This window comes from Carassius auratus, chromosome 25 (genome assembly GCF_003368295.1).
Source record: "Carassius auratus strain Wakin chromosome 25, ASM336829v1, whole genome shotgun sequence".
Lineage (NCBI taxonomy): Eukaryota > Metazoa > Chordata > Actinopteri > Cypriniformes > Cyprinidae > Carassius > Carassius auratus.
The window spans coordinates 18256398-18280589 of NC_039267.1; the positions used below are offsets into that span (position 1 = coordinate 18256398).

General features: G+C 39.6%; 1 protein-coding gene across 1 annotated transcript in view; it reads left to right on the forward strand.

Moving 5' to 3' along the window:
- Positions 1-24192, forward strand: part of LOC113043581 (oxysterol-binding protein-related protein 5-like) — a 54640-nt gene that overhangs the window by 16894 nt on the left and 13554 nt on the right. The window contains exons 2-9 of the mRNA XM_026203058.1: positions 15320-15476; positions 15686-15759; positions 16886-16966; positions 18083-18184; positions 18265-18468; positions 18548-18632; positions 18716-18878; positions 21990-22191. Of these exons, the coding sequence (XP_026058843.1) occupies positions 15341-15476; positions 15686-15759; positions 16886-16966; positions 18083-18184; positions 18265-18468; positions 18548-18632; positions 18716-18878; positions 21990-22191 (1047 nt within the window). The 5' untranslated portion in view covers positions 15320-15340. The remainder of the gene's footprint in view (positions 1-15319; positions 15477-15685; positions 15760-16885; positions 16967-18082; positions 18185-18264; positions 18469-18547; positions 18633-18715; positions 18879-21989; positions 22192-24192) is intronic.

Sequence of the window (24192 nt, forward strand, 5' to 3'; positions counted from 1 at the left end):
AATTTCAGAGTGAAAATTGTTTCTACATTTCTACGTTTCCCATGAGAAGGACCCGCAAGTCGTGAGGTTGCAGTATTATACTGGGGACCTTATGCTAGGAGGATTCCACAGAAGCCTAGTAACGATGAGTGAATCAATCACTATAATCGGTCAGCAGCAAAGGAAGTCCTGACTTAGAAGGTGTGTCAAACCTAAAAAGTCAGAAAATAGAACAGGTCCGAGCAGCGCTGCAGAAAAAGTCTAGTATCATATCAACAAAACCTAGCAGAAGAATAGATGATACTCACCAACCATGGCTCCCACGCATGACATAGTCTGGAGGCGAAGTCCATGAGCACTGGGGTCCAGGCCATCAGTTGGTAGTTCTGTGAGACATAGAAACTAGCCAAAACATAATAGGTCCAGCATAAGATACTACAATGCAAGCACAGGAGGCTTCTACTTAACCTCAGTCAGGAGTTAAGCTTATTAACCTGAGTTAAAAAGGAATGGAATAGTTTACAAATCTCATAAACATATTTTATTTACAATAGAATATATATAAAATAACAAATCAAATGTTGAAAGTGAGACATTTTGAAATGTCATGCCAAATATTGGCTCATTTTGGATTTCATGAGAGCTACACATTCCAAAACAGTTGGGACAGGTATCAATAAGAGGCCGGAGAAGTTAAATGTACATATAAGGAACAGCTGGAGGACAATTTTGCAACTCATGAGGTCAATTGGCAACATGATTGGGTGTAAAAAGAGCCTCTCAGAGTGGCAGTGTCTCTCAGAAGTCAAGATGGGCAGAGGATCACCAATTCCCCCAATGCTGCAGCGAAAAAAAAGTGGAGCAATATCAGAAAGGAGTTTCTCAGAGAAAGATTGCAAAGAGTTTGAAGTTATCATGATCTACAGTGCATAATATCATCCAAAGACTCAGAGAATCCGGAACAATCTCTGTCCGTAAGGGTCAAGGCCAGAAAACCATACTAGATGCCTGTGATCTACAGGCCCTTAGACGGCATTGTATCACATACAGGAATGATACTGTTATTGAAATCACAACATGGGCTCAAGAATACTCCTAGAAAATATTGTCGGTGAATACAATCCACCGTGCCATTCGCCGTTGCCGGCTAAAACTCTATAGGTCAAAAAAGCCATATCTAAACATGATCCTGAAGCGTAGGCGTTTTATCTGGGCCAAGGCTCATTTAAAATGGACTGTGTCAAAGTGGAAAACTGTTCTGTGGTAAGACGAATCAAAATTTGAAGTTCTTTTTAAGTTCCGGACTGAAGAGGACAAAGACAACCCAAGTTGTTATCAGCGCTCAGTTCAGAGGCCTGCATCTCTGATGGTTTGGTGTTGCAGGAGTGCGTGTGTCATGGGCAGCTTACACATCTGGAAAGGCACCATCAATGCCGAAAGGTATATACAAATTATAGAACAACAAATGGTCCCATCCAGATGTCATCTCTTTCAGGGAAGACCTTGAATTTTCCAACATGAGAATGCATGACCACATACTGCATCAATTACAACATAATGGCTGTGTAGAAGAAGGGTCCTGGTACTGAAAAGACCAGCCTGCAGTCCAGATCTTTCACCCATAGAAAACATTTGGTGCATCATAATGAATCAAAAAAACACGGGACGTGATGTTAAACTGTCCATTGTGCCAATGGATGGTATGCACATGAGGTTTGCCTTGATGTTAAGAGTGGCGTGGGAGCTGTACCTCAGATATGGGAAAGATGTAAATTTGGGACACATCATCAGTAGTATGCCTTTGAATCATGGGGTGTTTCGGCCTTTCAATACTAAACACCCTCATCAAAGGTGGCCAGCAACAGGGTGATCAAACCTGAGCTTGTGTCCCATGCCCAATCATGAAAATTGCCTAGTTGTTTAAATGGCGCAGCCCACGGGACTATGCAAGGCAGGAGGCGTCCTCTTCCCTGAGTCAAGCCTAGAGCTGACCGCATACCTTGTTCACCCTCTTCATGGAGGGTTGTGACCTGGGTTCTCAAGTGGGTTATAGAGTGGGGGGGATTAGTGAGTGGGTCATGTTGATGCTCTTTGAGCCCAACAAGGGTCCTTCCTTTTAATCCATATCCACTGGCTGCTTCTTTCGGCCGCTTCAGAGACTGATTTAATTGTCTGTCGCAGAGCCTGTCCATGGATGCCAAGGTCTTTCAGCAGTCTGATGGTAGAAGAAGCCACAAAACCTCTGCATCCCACTTCAACCGGATAGACTTTCGCTTTCCACCCTCGTTGTTGAGCGTCTGCTGCCAGTTCTATATAGCGCAGTTTCTTGCGCTCATAGGCCTCATCCGTTGAATTCTCCCATGGGACTGTAAGCTCTATGATATAAACAGTCTTCAATGAAGGGGACCAGAGAACCAAGTCTGGTCTGAGGGTGGTGACTGCAATCTCAGGTGGAAAGATTAGTTGCTGGCCAATATCAACTAGCATCTTCCAGTCCCGGGCCATGGCTAGCTGTCCAGCTTCTGTTTTGGTAGAGGGATGTTTGGGCTTTTTCTGCCCCTCTCGGATGAAGGTTGGGGCCGTGATGGAATCGATCGCTCTCAGGGGCAGGGAGTTAGTGGTATTCCTCTGGCTCTCAAGAGCTGCTGCCAGACTCTTGAGGACCTGGTTGTGTCTCCAGGTGTAACGACCTTGTGTGAGGCAGGTCTTACAACCGGCCAAGATGTGCTTAAGAGTTGCTGGAGTTGGGCAGAGGGCACAAGTAGGGTCCTCGCCATACCACTGGTTGAGGTTTTTTGGAGATGGGAGCACATCATAGGTGGCTCTGATGATGAAGCTGATGTTGCTTGCCTCCATTTCCCAGAGCTCCCTCCAGCTAAGCTTTCTCCTCTCCAGACCTTCCCACCTCATCCATTGTCCCTGTCTGACAAGAGAGACAGCCTTTGCGCTTCTTTCCGTCTCCTCCTGACGACGAACCTCCTCGACCACCATTTTCCTCCTTTCTGATGTTGAGGCCTTACGCCAAGTTGGCTTACTTGCCGTAAGGCCAAAGCCTCCTCTTCCCAACTGGACATGCCCTACAATGTCACTGTGCTTCAGGGCTGAGGTAGCTTGCTGCACCGCGTCAGATGGTGTCCATTTCCGTCCGGTTACCAGGAGTGGAACGGCATTGCTGATGGTCTGGTCTCTGGAGTCCTTCAAAGTCATCTGGAGTCTCACTTTAGAACACTTGTACTCTTCGGTGAGGCTTGTGATAGGCAGTTCAAGGACCCCTTTGCCATAGAGGCTGATGTTAGTCAGACAGCGTGGGACGCCGAGCCATTTCTTGATGTATGAAGTCATGGTTCGCTCCATCTTCTCCACCGTTGTTATTGGGAGCTCATAAACAGTGAGTGGCCACATTACCCGAGGGAGAAGTCCAAATTGCAGGCACCAGAGCTTGAGCTTCCCTGGCAGTAGGGTACTGTTAATGTCTTCCAGACTATTGGTAATGTCCTGCCTTACTTGCTGCACTTGGTCTTTGTCTCCGAGGCTTGCGTTGTACCATCTACCCAAGCTTTTGACAGGTTGCTCAGAAACTGTTGGTATTGGGTCATCACCAATACAGAACTTCAAATTTTTAAGCTGTCCCTTAACTATTGAGATGCTTCGTGACTTGTTCGGTTTGATTTTCATCCGGGCCCACTTGATGTTCTCCTGCAGTTTACCAAGTAGCCGCCTGGTACATGCTGCAGTAGTGGTCAGAGTGGTCATGTCATCCATGTATGCTCGGATAGGTGGAAGGCGGATCCCGTTCTTAGTTCGCTCACCCCCCACCACCCATCTTGAAGCCCTGATGATGACCTCCATGGCCATTGTGAAGGCCAGGGGTGAGATTGTACAGCCTGCCATGATGCCTACTTCTACGCGCTGCCATGATGTTGTAAAGTCGGCTGTTGTAAAGCACAGTTGCAGGTCTTCGAAGTAGGCTTTTACTAAACTAGTGACAGATGATGGAACATGGAAGAAGTTGAAGGATTCCCAGAGGAGGTTATGGGGAACTGATCCAAAGGCATTAGCCAGGTCAAGGAAGATGACATGGATGTCTCTTTTGTCTTTCTTCGCCGCTTGGATCTGATGCCAGATCATGCTGGTATGCTCCAAGCAACCAGAGAACCCAGGAATGCCGGCCTTCTGTACGGATGTATCAATGTACTTGTTCTTCTCCAGGTAGGTGGACAACCTCCGTGCTATCACGCTGAAAAAGATTTTTCCCTCAACGTTGAGAAGGCAGATTGGCCGGAATTGACCAATGTCTGTCGCATCCTTCTCCTTGGGAATTAGCACCCCTCCAGCCCTTCGCCACCCCTTAGGTATTATTCCCTTCTGCCACACTATCCTCATGAGCCTCCAAAGATAGCGTAGCACATCTGGTGCGTTCTTGTAGAGCTTATACGGTACTCCATTCGGCCCAGGGGCTGATGCTGATCTTGCGCGCCGTACTGTACTCTCTACCTCCTTCCATTTTGGAGGGCCAGTCTCCAGATTGAATTCGGGAGGTTGAATAGGTGGGATGTCATGTGGGATAACTATTTGTTCGTGCCTTTTTGGGTCATGGTTGCCCTTTTCCAGATGTTCTTCCAGTTCCTCCTTGGGAATTTTCAGGATTCCGCTTTTTTCCTTAGCGAAGAGATCTTTAACGAACTTGAAGGGGTTTTTGTAGAACCGTGTTCTTGTGTGTTCCTTCTTCTTGCGAAGTTTCCTCAGGTTCTCTGCTCTTCGCAAGGTTGCCAACCGACACTTGATGTCCCCCTGGAGTAGCATGAGACCCTCTCTCTCTGCATCAGAGGCCTTCTTCCACTGCTTTCTCAGCTGCCTTCTCTCTCTGACCAGAATTTCGATCTCTTGCTGCCTCCTGGATTTGGCTGGTGCTGATATTGCTTTGTTGCTTCTCCTAGCGTTTACTCCAAAGCGCTCTTCTCCATAGTGGTAGATGATGTCAACCATCCTTTCCAGCTTTTTCTCTGCTGTGCCCACTTGTTGCTCCAGGATTTTTGTCAGGTCGTTATTGATTATTTCCCACTCTCTCTTTTCAACAGCTTTGGGCCACTTCACACTCGGTCTGTGCCCTTTGATCTTTTCCTCCTTGGGAGGTCTCTGTGGTTGAGTGGGTTCCTCCACCGGCATTTCTGTGCTTGTATTATCCTCCTCAGGGACACTGGTACTGATGCTCTGCGAACTTTGGTTTTTATCCCGTCGCTGTGCTTCAATCGACTGATTTGACTGGTTGCTTCGTAGGAAGTACTGGTCAATGCGAGGCCCTTGTCTCTGCTCTTTCAAGCACCCTCTCTTTCATAAAGAGGAAGTTGTGACAAAGAAGACCTAAGACAGTTGAGCAACTAGAAGCCTATATTAGACAAGATTGGGACAACATTCCTATTCCTAAACTTGAGCAACTTTTCTTGTTATAAAAAGAAGAGGGGCTGCCACACAGTGGTAAACATGGCCTTGTCCCAACTTTTTTGAGATGTGTTGATGACATGAAATTTAAAATCAACTAGTTTTTCCCTTTAAATTATACATTTTCTCAGTTTAAACATTTGATATGTCATCTATGTTGTATTCTGAATAAAATATTGAAATTTGAAATTTTCACATCATTGCATTCTGTTTTTATTTACAATTTGTACAGTGTCTCAACTTTTTTGGAATCAGGTTTGTACTTCAAACAAACACAAACTTATATGACGTCATTTCAAACAAAATCAGGCAGAAACAAAGTTAGTTCTGTGTTTTTTTTTCGGCAGTTTGAAACAGCTGACCAAAGTGAACTTTCTGGGAGAGTTTGTTTTGGCTCCTAAACTCATTTGAACTTCCATTGGTCCTTGGCGGTTATGCAGTCGGTGGGTTTGTTCTGGAATTCCACCTTCTATGATGTGCAATTTGATTATTCATTTTTTGGTTCATTTCTCATTCAATTGAAGTCAGGCAAAAGAAAAATATCTCCGGCCTAGTTACTAGCAACATGAATTCACTGGAGTGTAGAATAACTGAGCTGACACAAATATATCTAAATCTGTACAATCACTCATGGACAGACTTTAAAGATTCAGAGAAAGCATTTAATTCCAAGAAATAAATTGCAACGAAGCTTCATGTTGATGACCCAGAGTTATGCTAAAAGCGATGCAGAGAAACATCCAAGACGAGTTTTCCAAAGCCATGAAAGGAAAGAGTAAAGATATAAGGTAGCAAGTACCAAATACATGTATTTCAAATAAATGTTACACCATACTACTGCTGCTACTGTTGTTTTTGTTGTTCTTTCAATAAGCAAATTTAAAAGGGATACAATAACTGAAATGCCAAAAGAACATACAATAATAAACCTTTGTTTTTATCAAATCATAACACCACATAAAATATAAAAAGGTGAAATAATTTATCCAGTTTAATAAAATGAATGAACACTGATAGAATAAAGTAATAAACAGGTTTGTGTTAGTGAGATGACTCCAAGATATGTTCCACATCATGCTAAAGTTTTCAAACTATGAGGCATTCACAATTCCCATAAAGGACTGATTATGGAATTGGAATGGTTATTTTGTATAGCAAACATGATACTTGACTTTGAACTGCTGCGAATCATTATTCTTTTGTCTTTAATATTCTGACCACTGGTGCCCGTCTCACACCTATACTGCCTACACTTAATAATTTCATTGTTGTGTTTAGGGCATAAGCGCGAGCGTAGCTACATGTTTACATTAATCGACACCTTGCCTCTAGCAATGTGGGGGTATTGTTTCGAAGTTTCGAAACTGTATACCGTCGCTCAGCGTTTTCAAACTTATTTTTGCCCCCAAACAAAGAACGAAAATTAACTTTGTTTGAAGTATATTGGAGCCTTAAGGGGTGGAAGATAAGAGCAGATGTAATACTCTCAGAGGGAGGTGAGTAGATAGCTCAGGTTTTTCTCTGGTTCAGACGAGAGCATTGAGAAAACCTAGTCTGGATCACCTCCCTCAAATCACCTTTAGACCCACACCACAGTAGTCACGACACTAGTCTTCTGAGACCACCTTTGATCTTTAGATCGAGACAGGCCAGGAGCCCTTTGTTGTTTGGCCTAAGACCTGGACCTTTGTGGAATGAAGGATTTAAAGGCAGCCGAGCGCGTCTTGGCCTTCTTAATCTTCTCGACCACAGTCTCGACAGAAGTGCTGAAAAGCTCAGAAAGGGAAACTGGTGCATCAAGATGAAAGCCCTTCTCTTTCGACCTGATATCAATGGCCAACATGGATCTGCCAATGCATTTTAGTGGCAAAGAGAGCAAGATAACCTAAATTTGTTACCTGTGCTTCAAAAACAACACAAAGGTATCTCTGAAGTACTTCGTGTGGACATGTTTCATATTTCAAATCTTCTTAAGCTGAAAGATATGTTTGTGTGAGAAAAGACAGAAATGTAAAGGGATAGTTCACCCAAAAATGAAAATTGTCATTACATCATTTACTCCTGTTATCATTTGCTGTTCCAAACATGTATGAGTTTCTTCTGTTAAAAGATTAAGATTTATTTCCATTCTATGGAAGTTGGTGGCTACCATCAACTGTTTGGTTACCAGCATTCTTCACAATATATTTTGTGTTCAACAGTAGAACAATTTGAGGGTGAGTAAAGATGACAAAAAATATTTTTTGGATGAGCTATCCCTTTAAGTCATTATTGAAAATCTTTAGTTAATAAGACTGATACAATTCTAAAGTCCACTTGATTCAAATAAAAATAATTATGATACGGTTTGGAACTGAAGGGTAAGTAATGACAGACTTTGAGGAACGCACCTTTATAAGTCAGCTATTCTTTTAATAATTTTCAAACCTGACTTTGTTTCCAGACTTCTTAAGGATATTTTTTTTCCAGACGCCTTGGCAGTTTAGTCACATCCTTCAAGGGTTGCCTTGACATCAAAAACAACATTTGCTCAGTCTTGTGGTGTGCAATACGACAATCTTTGATCGTGGATGATAAAAATGTCTCCACGATCTACTTTTGAAGAAATATCGTAGCATCGTGCAACAACCGACATTCTATCGGTTACAGGTCTGGTGCCTCCATCTCAATATACTGTACAGTGTGACATATATTCACATAAGCATGCTACGAAGCCTGTCAACAGTGCCTTATTTATAACTGGACTAAGTTATCTTTTGCGCTAATACTGTCAAAACACACAAGGTTAACATATAGATAAAGTTGGTTATGTCTAAAATGAAAGTAAACTGTTGAGAGAAAAACGGATGGTGCCTGTATGTTAGATGCGTGCAGGTCTTAAAGAGACCGAAATAAACATGCTGCCGGCTATCATTAAAGGGATAGTTCACCCTAAAATTTAATTTGTCATTATTTACTCACTTATTTTTTCCCGAAGCTGTATTAATTTATTTCTTGTGATGAACACAATAGAGGGTATTTTAAAGAATGCGGGTAACTAAACAGTTGCTGGTCTCCACTGACTGTGATAGTTGGAAAAATATTAAGTCACTGGGAACCAGCAACTGTTTGGTTACACACGTTTTTCAAAATAGCATCTATGTTCAGCAGAAAAATTGATAGTGAGTAAATTACAATATATACGCTAAAACACTATGACAGAGGTAACAGACAGATGACAGTATTTAAGTTTCGGGGTAAACTATTTCTTTAATTAATAAAACAACAAAATACAACAAGAAAAATCACCAACTACTCTTGACTGAAAAACTTTAATACAGTTGCTTTAATAGGAATCAAACTATATAGTGTACTATAAAGGCTTTTTCTTTATAACAGGGAAATTAGTTTGACTGTAATGCTCAGACAACTTGCAAAATAGTAAAACCAACATGACAGAGAATTGTGATAAAATCATGAATTGTTATATAAAATATATTTTTGCCATATCGCCCACCCCTAGTTTAGTCCCTTTAGTGGTCGTGTCCTTGAATAGCACCCAATCAAGCCTCTCAAGGAACTGTAATTGCTGCTTCTCAGACAAGAAAGTCGGACTGAGCACTGTCAGCCCCCAGGATGAAGGTACAAGCTAGCCCTCAATGACCTTGTTATTGGTCACAGTCGCCCATGAGGTAGAACACATCATTAGAAGAGCTGAGAGAGCAGAGGCCATGCTGTCAGTCTATTTAAAGAGACTGCTCAGTGGGAAGCCAATGTTTTTAGAGTTTCCCCATGTGAGGAGCTGAAAATACCATCCTGATCTCCTTTTAGCACACTTGAGAACCTTTGGATTCAAACTTCAGTCAGACTTAACCACTTATATGAAGGTGTCGCCTTTATTTTTGCCTTGACTTGGAGCAGTGTCAGGTCTGAAGCCAGTTTAACCCGTTTAAAATCATGATGGGTTGGGATTTTGAGTTTTTCTATTAGAAACTCAACACCTTTGACCTGGTTGTTTTGAACAGTTTACAATCCAACAAAAAGGCAATGTTATTTTTGACCAGGTCAGTATGAAACTAGGGTGACAACTTGTGGTTAATTTGATTGATTGTTTAATCGGGTGATTATTTTTCGATTAATCTGATTATAAAGCCTTTTTCCACATTTATGCTTTATTTGATGCACTTCAAACAAACTTGTATAGTTTAATGCCGATGGTCTAATCATGCGCTCAGGATTTTCCATACACAGCACGTAGAGGTGATTAATCGATACTCAAACTCACTATCAGATATCTTCATTATTTATTAGTATATATTTTGTTGCAGCTCTACATGAAACGCATAAAAAGTGGCATTTTTATTTAACTGTTTATGTTATCCATCCATTGTGAATGATAGATTTTGAAAACCTGAAAAAAAATGTTTATTTCTTACATGAGTCAGTGATATATTGTTGATGGAATTTTTTTTCCTATTGATTATTTTATATAAAAAATAATTTATTATACATCTAGTCATACATCTAGTGACTTTAATGCACCTATTCTGTAACAAATGTGTTTTTCAGTTCTTTCAGTTTAGTGTAAAATATCATGTGGTGTAACTCAATAAAAGCTTAATGATAATTATTATTTAATAATTCATTACAAAAATGGGGTAGGAAAAAAGTAAGAGATTAGTGATGTCATCAGTTCAGAACACTAATAAAAGCCCACTGTAGCAAATCTATGCAGTTTTGTAAGATAAATATCCAGATTTCAAACGTAATAAATAGTTTTTTCTCATTTCTGCTAACTGTTGGGTTTTGGAAGACATGCAGGCGGAAGATGGAAGATGTATGCGTCGTGCGTGCCTCTGGGAAATGTAGGCGCAAAGGAAAAAAGATTCCTTACTTTAGCAAATGTACTATGTAATCCGTCTGCATGTCTTCCAGTTCCCAAAAGTCAGCAGAAGTGAGAAAAAAAGTGTTTTTTACCTTTGAAATCTGGATTTTTATCTTACAAAAACACATCGATTAAATACAGGAGACCTCTTTATTCACCCCCGGTAGCCATGTGAGGGACGTTTTATTAAAGACACACACACTTTATTTCACGTCTTCTGAACTGTTGACAACAAACACGCGCTTACCCCCATTAAAAGGCTTGGAAGAGCAAGGACGAGTTTTAATACAACTTCAATTGAATTATTATTAAAGAGGAAAGTCACATACACCTAGGATGCTTTGAGAGTGAGTAGAAGATGGACGAATTTTCATTCTCGGGTGAACTAACTCTTTAACAGCAGTTTTGATTTCATATTAACTTTACTGTCAGATGTAGCATTGACAGTCCATTATATAACCAACACTAAATCCATTTGAACACCTCAGAGTCTCCATCCTTTATTTATGTTTCTTCCAGTTCCATGTGTTTCTTTCTGCTTGAATGGCAGCTTCGGTTGCACCTCAAAATGAGGTCACCACACAATGTATGTCAGAGACCTTGTCTCGTGAGATACTCCATGCTCTGTCTACTGTTGTGCTGCCAACCTTAGTAAATAGGTCATTTGGCCAGGCCTTAAATTCAGTGCTAAGAGTTGATGGATGCAGATTAGCTGGACGCTGCAGGTGTGAAGTCCATTCGGACACCGGTGGTCCATTGAGACGTTCACTCAGCTGTCAAAAAAGATCATATCACGAAGTTAATAGATATTGAATAGGTGAAAATCTGGGGTTTGCTTAAGGCTACTGCTGAGGCAGCTAACTATGAGGAATGTTGTTAGCTACAGTAGTAGCTACAGATGCTGCATCCATTGTGTCTGCCATGTTTTCATGATCCCAGTCCAGTTAGGAAACTCTGAGTTCAAATAAAATCTATTGTTCCATTTAAGATTTTATGGTGGCATTTAAGTGTGTTCAACTTGTAAGTGTAAATAATAATCTTTCCAACATTACTAAAATGATATATATTTTAGTTAATTTCTTAAGTTCATGTAGTAGGCCAATTCCACACAAGAGTTTAAGAGCATTAAGACATTTGTTAGCAGTTGGATATCAGAAATCTTGATTGTGTCTGTGATTTAGAAGAAAATGAAAATAAAGTTGTAAAGTTCTATTAATTTCTACAAATTAGATTCATTTGAACTGTGTGTTTCAGTTAATCAGTTCAAAACACTGATTCAGTGATTTGTTTACACCATAAACCAGACATGTTATTCTGTTTTAGTAAAATAGTTAAAGATAAACATGGTCGATTATATACATTTGTTAAAATGCATTTTTTATTAATTTATTTGATCATTCTTCATTTGTAAGAATGATTAAAATGACTGGTTCCTCTAAAGAAAAATAATAATAATTACATAACATTTTGAAAGTCAGACTGCTGAAAAATATTAATTTAAATGAAAATATGACATTTTGATATTTTAGATACAATTCCAGCCTTAGATTTTAGGAATTAACCTCCTTGGTTGAAAATATTTTACTAACCCACTGACCGCAAAAAGAAATTGTATTAGTGCAAAAGTTTTGGCACCCCCAAGTATCTAATTACACTAGTACTTTTACACTGAGATCCATTCAGTTGTCATAGCTGTGCAAGCTACGTCAACCTCTCTCGGGATTTTATTCTCTTTGCTGGCTTTGTTAAGAAGTGATTAAAGATGTCAGCTGCCAGGCTGAAGGGTTGTTTTCTTCTGAAGTCTCAGTAGGGACTGTTTTCGAGCTGCAGTGGAGTGCCAGACCTTAAAACATAGTTGCCGGGGTCACAGGAGGACGCTGGTTAGACGGTGGCTTGGCATCGCTCTTGTGGTCCTGCTCAGTTCTTCTACCATTCATTTACTAAGCTCTGTTTAAAGATTACTGGAGTAGATCATAGAGCGGGCATGCAGGGTCAAAACCCTCATCAACATCACAATGGTTGCCAGTTATGAATGGAAACATATAAACAATGGCTGTATGTTATTTGCATGAATCAGGAGCACACATAACAAGCCTATTTTTTTTTACAGTTTTGGTCTGTACAAATGGAGCCTCCAAGAATGAATGGCTTGTCTGTAAAACGTCAGGCTGTTTTTGTGTGAATAATGGCAGCGTATTATTTTTCTGGCACTTTTATTGCAAACCACCATGGGATCTCTCATACGTCAGATTCTAATAATGTACTTGCTCGACTCAATCTAAAATTGAGTGTGGCATTTTTTTTTTTTTTAATTTAGAATTGCAATCATTATTAGCCATGCCCGTTTCAGTCTAGGAAGTGTCACATCAATAAATGAGCTTTTGAAACGCTTAATAAGACCATGAAATGCCACATGCTCCATCAGCCTGGTCTTTATGCCACACAAAGACAGTCACAAAGTTTTCATTTATCATTAGAAACATGCTTGTTTGTTTTGTACTCATGTTAATTTCATATGGTTTATGAAATTCTACAAATGTCATCTGGTGTAACCATGAGGCAAAATATTTAAACTTGTAATACATTTGAGTGTAGAAGCTAACTTAATCATTATTTTCCAAAATGTTATTCAATAATATTTGCAAAAAAGGATAATACAGTTTTATGCAAATATAATTAATGATTAGTTCATAAATATTATTGTTTTTTGGGAGTTGCACCACATTACATTTTACAATCTGAACTGTCCTAAAATGTCAAATAATGTGATATTTTGAGACTGATCTTGACCCATGACATTGTCTTTTATAATATATATACCCCATGACTGTTTTTTTTACACAAAAATATTAATAAACACTTTTATTAGGGAAAAATATGTATTTTTATATTTTATTTTATTTTATTTTAATTCATTTTTAATCCTTAAATGTTACAAACATATTTTTAAAGCAAAATCCTAAAAGTTTAAATGATATGATATTTAAGATATATACTTTTTTTGTTCCATCCATCCATCTGTCCCCCAAAATGTTTGTGCCTATTGGGTCAACAAGTTGACGTTGGTCTCACCAAAGTCATATTTAAAAGAACAATTTTATTGGAATATATGATCATCATAGAAAATGTTTACTGAAGTCATTGTACAATATGCGTGAGCTGCAGAAGAACAGTAAAACTGGAAAGAAAACATTGTGTTCTATGGAAGAAAGAAAGTTAGTCAAATTAATAAAAATTAGTAGAATCTAGTAAAATCTAGATTTCTAGTAAAATCTCCCATTTCTCCTTGAAAGAGAATATTGTAATATTCTTAGTTTTTCTTTCTTCATTCTTCTTGCAGGTGTTATTTTTGTTTAGTCTATTCAGGATGTGTTTGCGTCTCTCTGCCGCTCATAGTCTTGTAAACAGAGCAAATTGAACAGCAGCCAGATGTACTGGCCAATTGAATCCACCTGCCCTTCCCTCCAGCTGTGGCTCTGAGCTGTGATTGGTCGAGCTGACTGTCTGGCCACATGTAGGGTGGGGTTCATTACCCTGCAGAGCTCTAGTGAGAGAAAGAGAGGTAGAGCGGGGTTTGTAACTGTGCACCTTATAGACGGAGGCTCCCGCACCCCCCTCAGACCCACACTGCAGCAGAAAGGCTATTTTTAGATCCTTTCCATGAGAAGGAATGATGCTGGGAACTTGATTTTGATGCTCTGTCTCAACTAAAAGCCCATGTTGCTTAGTTTTGCTTCTTTGATAACTGTAGTCTTATGTAACAGGAAACCTTTCATTCTGCAACACTTATCAAACCAGAATATCTAGAGAATGCATCTGGATAATGCAGTGAATATTTATAGGTAAATTTATAGGTATAGGTAGTTTTTAGGGTTCAAATATTTAAATATACAGAGACACAACTGATGGGTTGATTCCCCCCAAAATTATATATATATATATTATATGGATGGATGGATGGATGGATGGATGGATGGATAGTGGTTTAGGTTGTTGATGGATGGATGGATGGCGGGTTAGATCATTGGATGGATGGATGATATATGGATAGAAGGATGGATAAATAGATAGTGGATGGATGGATAGCAGATTGAATGGATGGATGGATGGCGGGTTAGATCATTGGATGGATGGATGGATGGATGGATGGATGATAGATGGATAGAAGGATGGATGGATGGATAGATAGATAGCGGATTGAATGGATGGATGGATGGCGGGTTAGATCATTGGATGGATGGATGGATGGATGATAAATGGATAGAAGGATGGATTTATAGATAGTGGATTGGATGGATGGATGATGGATGGATAGATAGCTGACTGAATGGATGGATGAATGGACAGATGGGTGGATTGGTGAAAGGATAGATGGTCAGATTTCAGTAATGATTCAGTTGAATGATTCATTTCAAGAACAGGCTCGTACAATAAGGGTCATTTTCTAGGAAAATATAATAGATGGATGGATATTGGGTTAGATCGTTGGATGTATAGATTTAGTTTCTATATACAATTGATGGAGGTTTTTCAATGAAGGACTGATTCAGAAGTTCATGAGTCTTTTTGAACAATGTATTACAAAAATAGGCTTAAAAGAGACATTTGCTAAGAAAACATGAATCGTCATATTTTGTCATTTTGCTATATTTCGTGGTTGGTTGCATTTTTGTATCTTTAGAATCAGTTCAGTCTACAAACTCACAATAACAGACTTTGACTTTAAAATATTTATATTCTGTCAGCTCATTTAGCATCAATTTTTTATGTTGCATAAGCTTTCTGCTAGCATTTTCTCCCAAGTTGCTGCAGACACGTACATTCGCTCACACACACCCACTTTGCTTTGCTGATTATCTGTTACCTCTGTAAAGACAAGGACTGCATAACACTGCTGCATTAACGTTACTCTGTGTGTTTGTGTGTGTGTGTGTGTGTGTGTGTGTGTGTGTGTGTGTGTGTGTGTGATGATCCATTAGTATTTTAAGCGCATTATGCTGCTTCAAACTGTACTGACATTTCTCCCTTCTCCTCGAGGTGGACAGACTGGCCGGCACAATGAAGGAGGAGAACTTGTTCCGCAGACGGTTCTCTCTCTGTCCCACAGCCACCTCGCCTCCCAAGATCGACCCACGCTTGCTGACCCGCAACCTGTCCTATGGAGGAGACAATGAACTGTACCCACTCAGCCCAGGTATCCATTCAATTCCTGAATGTGTGGAAGCACCACATCCTTCAAGCACAAGAGACACATGCAGGAGCTCACTGCTTCTGAGTCACTACGGTCGTAGAAAATAGTTTAAGTTAAAGGATGTGTGTGACCGTGGTGATTGATGTTAACGCTGTGTTTGTGTGCTGGTGTGGGTGTGTGTGCGCGCGCGTGCTCATGTGTGTGTTCTGCAGGGAATGAATCGGAGAGGAACGGTTTGCCCTTACTGAGGGACGAGGTCAGCCCGGTCCGCTCACCCAGTAGCACGGTGCGTTCAGCCTCCTTGTAACTGCACGCATGAAATATGACCGCATTATAATGCAGACGGGAAAGAAAACGGCCATAACAAATCTATAACCTCAGCTACCAGCGCTAACTATCGCTGCTAGTTAACCTCTGACTAGAGTGTTTTTTTTTTCTTTTTTCTGAAAGCTGCTAAATAGAAAAAGATTAAAGGATTCGCTAGACCTCTGCTAATGTAAAGGAAGTGAAATGACCTGCAATTAGCGCATTTCAAAACAGCCAATCACAGCCTCCCATCTGCATTTCACTCCCCAGACAGTTTTCTGTGGGCTAAAAGCTTTTAGTTTTAGCTCACATCTCCGGCACATGTAAAGTGCATCTGTCCGTATCATGTGGTTTAAATGGGTGAATATACGGTAAAAGCCTTCCATTCATTCACCATATGAGACATTTAACTGTAATACACAATGATGTAATGCAACATTAATACGTGTCGTCTGCGAAAAACCGGAAAAAGAAGCTTTTAGCATCAGCTGCATTTAACAACTATTATACTAATTGATCTGTCAGTAATTTAATTAAATATATAGATATTCTGGTAATGTTTTGATTGTTCTGTTCTTACCTCTTTTCTCACCTTCAAACAATGTGCATATCTAGATCTATTTATCTATATCTATATATCTATATGATGATCTCCTTTATCGATTTTATTGATTGTTTAATTCAGCGAAATAGCGTTACTGTTGTTTTTCTGGACTCCACTATTTGTGTGAACTGCTTTAGAGGTTAATTTGGGTCTAAGGCGAAAAATGTCTCCATATTTAGGTGTGATCTTCAACTGACACCCACAGCTGACCAAACAGACTTGCTGCATTTAGCCTGCTGCCTTTTGCTCTAAGTGTGAAAAAGTTGTGGCTTCGTTTATTTCACAATTACTATAGTAATATAGTTAGACTAACATAATATAATTATAATTATTATGGCAGGACTTTCTAAAGTCAACCCATTTGACGTAACATGAAACAGAATATTGTGAAATGTCATATTTAGCCCAGGATCAAATATTATGAAAGCAAACAGGGTCAATTTTGATCTTATGTTGACTTCAAAATGAAAGTTAAATGGATTTTTTTCTTTTTTGGCTTCAGTCCGAATCCAGGATATTTATCGGTTTGGAGAAGGAGTCTTCCTTGCCCACGGAGAAGCTGGCAAGGAAAGAATCGCTTAAGGTACGATGTTCTTCCCACTCCAGGCAGAGTTCCTGACCCAGTTTCTCCAAACAGCAGCTTGTTCATGGTGTCAGTCAACAGGTGGACGCCATTTAACCTGCGTACAGGCATTTCCTGTACTAGAGAAAATACTGAGAAATATTTATTCAGATATTTAATCCAGCTTTTCATATGGTCTCTTTTTCTCCTTACTTTGAACAGCTACACATTTTATTTAACCAGTTTGCATGCATGAAAGGTCTGTGACTATTAGCGTCCTGTGACATTTTTGGACTGTCATATGGCTTCTTACAAATAGCGGTTAAATTTGCCAAATTCAAAACATCAGCCATGTTCATTCCTTGTTTGTGCTAGAGAATTAAATTTGCACAGAAATCTCCCACTCTTCTTTGGAAACACATTTATTTCAGAGGCCCATACGTTCTTTTATAAAAATGAGTTTTGTTTTGCTTTTTGTTTTACTTTATTATTGTATTTTATTTTTATTTTTAAAATACTGAATCTAATGAACCACTCATCGAGTGTTGTCAACCAAAACTATCAAAAAGTTAACTGAAATTACAAATATTAAATGAAAAACTTAATTTTTGTTTCAGTTAGAATTTCTGTTTAATTTCTAATTTGTTATGTTCATTTAAGTTCTGAATTTACTAATGCTAATACTGAAATGAAAGTAAATACTGCTACATTTATAATAGGTAAAACTATATAAAAAATGACGGAAGTATGTAACAAAAGTACTAAAATGAAATAAAACTGAAATTAGAATTGAAAATGTTAAAAAGTTATGTCAAAATAATAATTACTGTATTTTTTATTAATCATTTATGAATATAAATAGTTTCTAAATGCAAAATTTAAACAGGTTTGAATTGTTGTGAATCCAGCTCTAGATGAGTGATGTCTGCATTGTCCAATCAGAGTTCTTCTCCACAATCTAAAATAAAATCACCAAAGTTTAGATTTAACAGTGGTGAAGTGCATTGACTTTGTATATTGTATATGCTGCACTCTAGTGTTCAACAAGGTTTTTAGATAATTCATGTCTTGCAGACCACTTGCGCCCCCTAGCTAATACTCGAGCAATGCATTAAACCTTGACCTTTCATACAATAGGTTCAGAAGAAGAACTATCGACAGGAGAAGAAGAGGGTCGCCAAAGAACTGTCCAGTGCACTTAAGGATCCAAGTGTGGTTATTATGTCCAACTGGCTAAAGGTTGGTAAACCTCATCGGTTTTCACTTTAACATTGAATATTTTAGGAGATTCTTTAAGATGCACTTGTTGGATGTATCAGATTCGAGGCTCATTGAAGAGTTGGACGAAATTGTGGTGCATCCTTAAGCCCGGCATTCTCCTGATATACAAGACGCCCGGCTCAGATCACTGGGTGGGAACGATTCTTCTCAACGCCTGCAAGCTCATCGAAAGACCCTCAAAGAAGGACGGATTCTGCTTCAAACTCTACCATCCACTGGACAAGTCCATATGGGCCATGAAGGTTAGACACAAGCTTCTCTGAAATGTGACATTTGACTTGAACTCAAAATTGGGATTGATTGGTATCTGTGTTTTTTCAGGGTCCTGAAGGAGAATCTGTGGGCTCCATCACTCAACCCTTGCCTAGTAATTACCTGATCTTCAGAGCGGCGTCCGAATCTGATGGTGAGCTTTGGTGTTTGTCCTCTGTGAAACTGTCTTCTCAATATGGAGTCCATTTGAGGATCACAGCCTGTGGTTTGCTCCAGGACGCTGTTGGATGGACGCTCTGGAGCTGGCTCTCAGCTGCTCCAGCCTGTCGAAGATGAGCGCGAAGAGCGGCAGGGATGGAGATCTTAGCGGCTCCCCCGAGTCCTCACACATACTGCAGCTGCTGCAGAGCTCGGCTCTCACCGACCAGGACCTGCTGCAGTGAGTCTGATCTCTCTACATCAACACACTGTTGAGCGTGTTCACATCAGACCCACACTGTAGTTAAATGACATATTTGTACATGAATGTAATGAAATATTCACAGAAATCATTTGGTTAGAACAGTTCACATTAAAATCTATGCAATTAATTTACATGAAAGTATAAATTCTACAGATTTTGGGGGGGGAATAGTTGTTGGTGTCGAAAATATTTGTGTAAACAATATGACTAAATTAAAAGTGTGAAGTTTTCAAATAATTATTGGTCAAATTGTTGTTCTCTGGTAAAAAGAGCATTTAAGAAAATTATGCGAATAAATGACATGGTGTATAAACGTATAAATTAGTTTTGGAGAATAGGTTTTGGTACCGCAAATATTTGCGCAAACTAAGTATGACCAGAGAGAATTTATAAGAGACATGCCACTTCTTCAATCCTCAATACAACTATATAAGGAAAACCCGTAACGGCAAAGGTGGCAGTTGTATGCACATGTCCCACCCCTCCCGCTGGAAAGCCAATCATCTGCTCTTAACAGTCAAGCCGGGAAACATTTAAGCCTATTGTCAGGTTCCACAGTTGAGGTTTTGCGACAGCGGAGACGATTTGGCGACAGAAAGTTGTGGTGTTTGCAAGATCAGATGGAATCCACAGAAGAGGGTGATAACAACGCGAAGGCTCGGTCTACCAGTTAAAGCATTTTATATTGTGACATTGAGCATTTGTTTAAGTGCTTGGCACGGCACCGGCATTCTGGATAGAGACGTAAATGAAGTTGTTGTCGTGAAACCTTTTTTTTTTCAAAACTGTTCACATCAGATACAGTGTGACATGAAAATATAAAATATTTAGATAAAAGGATATGATTAAATTGAGACAAACGAGAAATATTCTTCAATATTTTTGTAAAAAAAATGTTAAGCCCCGTTCACACCAAGAACGATAACTATAAATTATGAATTAATTATAAGTGGTAGATGAGCGTGTGCTTAGAATAAATGATGGTATGGTCCTGTTTATTCTAAGCGCACGCTCATCTACCACTTATAATTCTCGAGCTCATTATAGCAGGATTGATTCTGATTGGGTGTCAATGTTTGTGTCGTTCATCGTCTCGAAAAAAAAAAGTTTTGAAAGTGATTGCAACGATATTGTTTCTCTGTGCCTTTATCATTATAGTTGTTGTGTGAACTCTGCTATTCTTTAATATTGAGAACGATTTTTAGAACTTTATTTTTATTATTAACTTTATCGTTATCGTCCATGGTATGAACAGACCTTTTTTCTTAAAAAACAATTACGCTGCAATTGAACATATAAAAACAATATTTCCTGTAATGAAGTAGAATGAATGAATGAATGAAATGAATGAATGAATGAAATATTTTGGATTTTTGAAGGAGTTCATATGGCTTCTCATGTATGTTGCTGCCATTGGATCCCAATTTCCATAGCCTTTGTGACTATGTGGGATAATTTTGGGTTTGAATTTACCTTGTATCATTTCCAGATCCAAGCTTTTCAACAATTATTATAATCAGCCACCTTCAGAGTGTGTCATCGTAAAATGACCTATTACTGCTCTTACGAACCCTTTAATGCATTAAATGGATGCTTAATGACTTGACGGACATTAAACAACACCCCCAAAATCAATATTAAATGCTTCATTGCCTCTCTACATGTACAAAATTCTAAACTCAATTTGTACACCTGGTTACAGTTAATACCGTTTCACCACTCATGATCTGCTAAAAAATCTAAGGTTTAAGTTGTAAACTCTTCTTTGTTTGTTTTTAAGCTGACAACAATGGCAATATGCAGTCATTTTTCTAGTTTATGTTGTTTTTTTCTGGGATTTTAGCATATTGCTATTCAGTGGCTTGACAATCCTCTAAAACACACAGATGTTCATTATTATTATTGCTTCTTATTATATTTTTGTTACTCCATATAATTTAATATAAATGCTAAATACTTAAATACGAAATAAATCAATAAATATATTTAGTATTAAGAAAAACTATAGTGCTAATACTGTGAGACCTACAATATCATCAATCAAAATCAACAGCTAAAATTACAGGCGTATGACCATGAAATCAAATCTGATTAACCGCCAAACATTAATAGCAGATCTACATAATAATCAAATTATATTCCAGTGGGATTCAAAGTGTATTTAAATTACAGTGTTTCTGTACCTGATAGGAAGTGAAATAGTAGATGTTGTTTGCCAGTGATATCCTTCAGCTGTCAATCATTTATATATCCTAAACCCCACCTCTTTCTAGCCACTTTGAAGCTCTCGTCCAATCAGCTGCGCCCTACAGGTTTACGTGACAGGCAGGAGAGCAGGAAGAGATGAGGAGAATGTAAACCAAACACCACCATCAGCACACACACACACACACACACTCGTACAAGAGCGTCAGACAAGCTGTGAAGCAGGAAAAACAGCTTTGGAAAACACGTTACTGCAGAGCTTTCCTGTGCAAACACCAATACAGACAGGAACTACAGAGGGAAATCACTGTGTTTCCACTGTAAACAAAGACTTTTTCTGAGGTTCTCTCATTTTTTTGTTTACCAATCTTTGGATTTTCGGGAATAATATATTCTTGGCAAGGTAAGGACTTGTTTTTTTTCTTGTCTCGCCGGTCGTTCTTGCTGACAGCTGGTGACGCAGGACAGAAGCTGGTTTTCCTGTGATCTCTGTGTGTGGTGGACACAAAGAGATGATTTAATGTCACGCTCATGCTCAGATTATTAATCTAAGACTCTTTTACCAGTCAAATGATTCATATTTCTCTGTAGAGATTCGTTGCCTATTGCAGAAATTTTGAAAATAACATTCACACTAATAAAATGAACCTCTTGTGACCATGGTGACTGCCCTGTCATTCAAATTACTCGCAAAGATGAACATCATGTGGTTTGTTGCTTTGGCAACAGATCAGGATGGGCTTTGAACGTGAACATAATAATAAATCTCACTGAGATAAAGCAGAACAAGCGATTAATGTTAAAGAAAATCTTTTTTTATTATTTATAACAATTAAAGAATAAATAATACAAATTGTATGTGTTTGTGTGATTTTGTTAAAGTTTGAATAACTCCATGTTGGAAAACCATATGGAGAATGACGCCAACTCAGACAAATCAGAGAGGGAGGCACATGAAGACTCGGACAATGCGGCAAATGAGAATGGAGGCAGACTGACGGAGGAGAGCGATATGGACCAATCAGATGACATGTGCCCGCAGGCCACGGTGTTTGTTGAAGAAGCCCATGAAGAAATGGGAGAGGTGAGAAGTTTATCACAGTGTCTGTTTGGTCTAAATGAACTGCTTTGTATAAGCAGAACTAGTTAATTATGTTTTGGTTATGCAGTGATGTGTTAAAAGTGTCATGTTGAAGACATTTCGAGATGACCATAATCGATTGAATTGATATCATGATGACAATTTTGTGTTTAATGTTCACTCAGTGCTATTTTTCACTTAAAATGTTTAAAACCTAAAGAAATGAACAAGACTTATGAGTCGGCATGAAACAACACAAAAAATGGGTGCAAATTTTTGTCTGATTGAAACGTTTTTTGAGAAGAATTTTTTTTGCATAAATTACAATATGACTAAATTAAAAGCATGAAATATTGGTCAAATTCATTCATTCATATTCATTTTTGTTGTCCTGTAAAAAATAACAATCGAGCATTCATAAAACATTAAACCATTCATATCTGGTACTATGCGCCTATATGAACTGAACGCATGAATTATTTGCAAACAATTTCTGTCACAAAAACGTCTCTGTTACAAACGTAACCCTCATTCCCTGATGGAGGGAACAGACATGTTATGTCTTGGCAACATAGGGGTTTACTTGAGAGCCCCAGTCTCCTCTGACTTTCAGAGAAAATGCCAATGGATTTTGCATACCCCATGCATACAGGTATAAACAGGCAACAGGTGCATTTACTCATCAGGTTTCACATTGAGGAGCAGAGAATGTGTTCCTGGCAACCAGCGATACATAACATCACCATTTTCTCAATCAGGGAACAAAGGTTACATACATAGCCGAGACATTCCCTATCTGTCGAGTGTCGTTGATGACCTATGAGGTCCATGGAAAGCACCACAACCTGAACCCTGTCACCACCCTGTAGCTCTGCAAATGTTGAAAGGCATTGGAATGGGTCTCTTAGCCAGGTCCTACCTAGGAGTAGGGAGGAACGGCTCAACGCGGAGACTGTAAAATCCCACAAAGATGTTAGGTGTCACCCAGCCCGCAGGTCAACAGATTTCTGCCAGAGAGGTGCCAGTGCCCATGAGGAGGCAACACTCAGAGAGGAGTGGGCTCTCAGCCCCAGGGGTCACAGCTTGCATTGGGATTGGTATGTCAAGGCGATGACATCCACTATCCAGTGGACCAACCTCTGCTTGGAGGTAGCCTTCCCTTTCTGCTGACCTTCAAAACAGACAAGGAGCTGCTTAGAGCTTCTGAAGCTCTGGGTGCAGTCCACATATATGCATAAGGCTCAACAAGACACAGCAATACCGAGGCTGGATCTGCCTCTTCCGGGGGCAGTGCTTACAGGTTGACCACATTATCATGGAAGGGGGAACCTTGGTCACATATCCAGACCGGGGTCTCAGGACAATTTGAGAATAGGCTGGACCAAACACAAAGATAATGGAAGTGAGCGTGTTCAGGAGCACTGTCTTAAGAGACAGGAACTTATGCTCAACTTAATCGAGCATCTCAAAGGGACCCCTCTGAAGTCCAGCCAGGACAACAGCGAGATCCCAAGAGGGTATCCGAGGTGTCCTATGAGGATTTAACCTTCTGGCACCCCCCACGAACCTAACGATCAGGTCAGGGAGTAATACAGCTGTCAGAGGGAGGACTCTTGGGAAGCAAACATGTCTACCTGGGCTTCCCCGAATTGACTCCAGATCATCTGGATTGTCTTGGAATGGAGTCTACATTCTCCAAGGAACGGGAGCTGTCATGAGAGCGCATCAGCTGCACGATTGAGCTCCCCTGGAATGTGAACGGCACACAGCAACTTGAGCCACGTCTCACTTCAGAGGAGGAGATCATGGGCAAACTGTGACATGCAATATGATTGCGACCACCCTTCTGGTTGATGTATGAGACAGCTGCAGTGTTGTCTGTGTGGACCAACATGTGCTTGTCTTGCAGCAATGGCCGAAACTGCCACAAAGCCAGATGCACTGCCACCAGCTCTAAGCAATTGATGTGCCAAAGTAGTTGAGGCCCTGTCCCCGAGCCCTGAA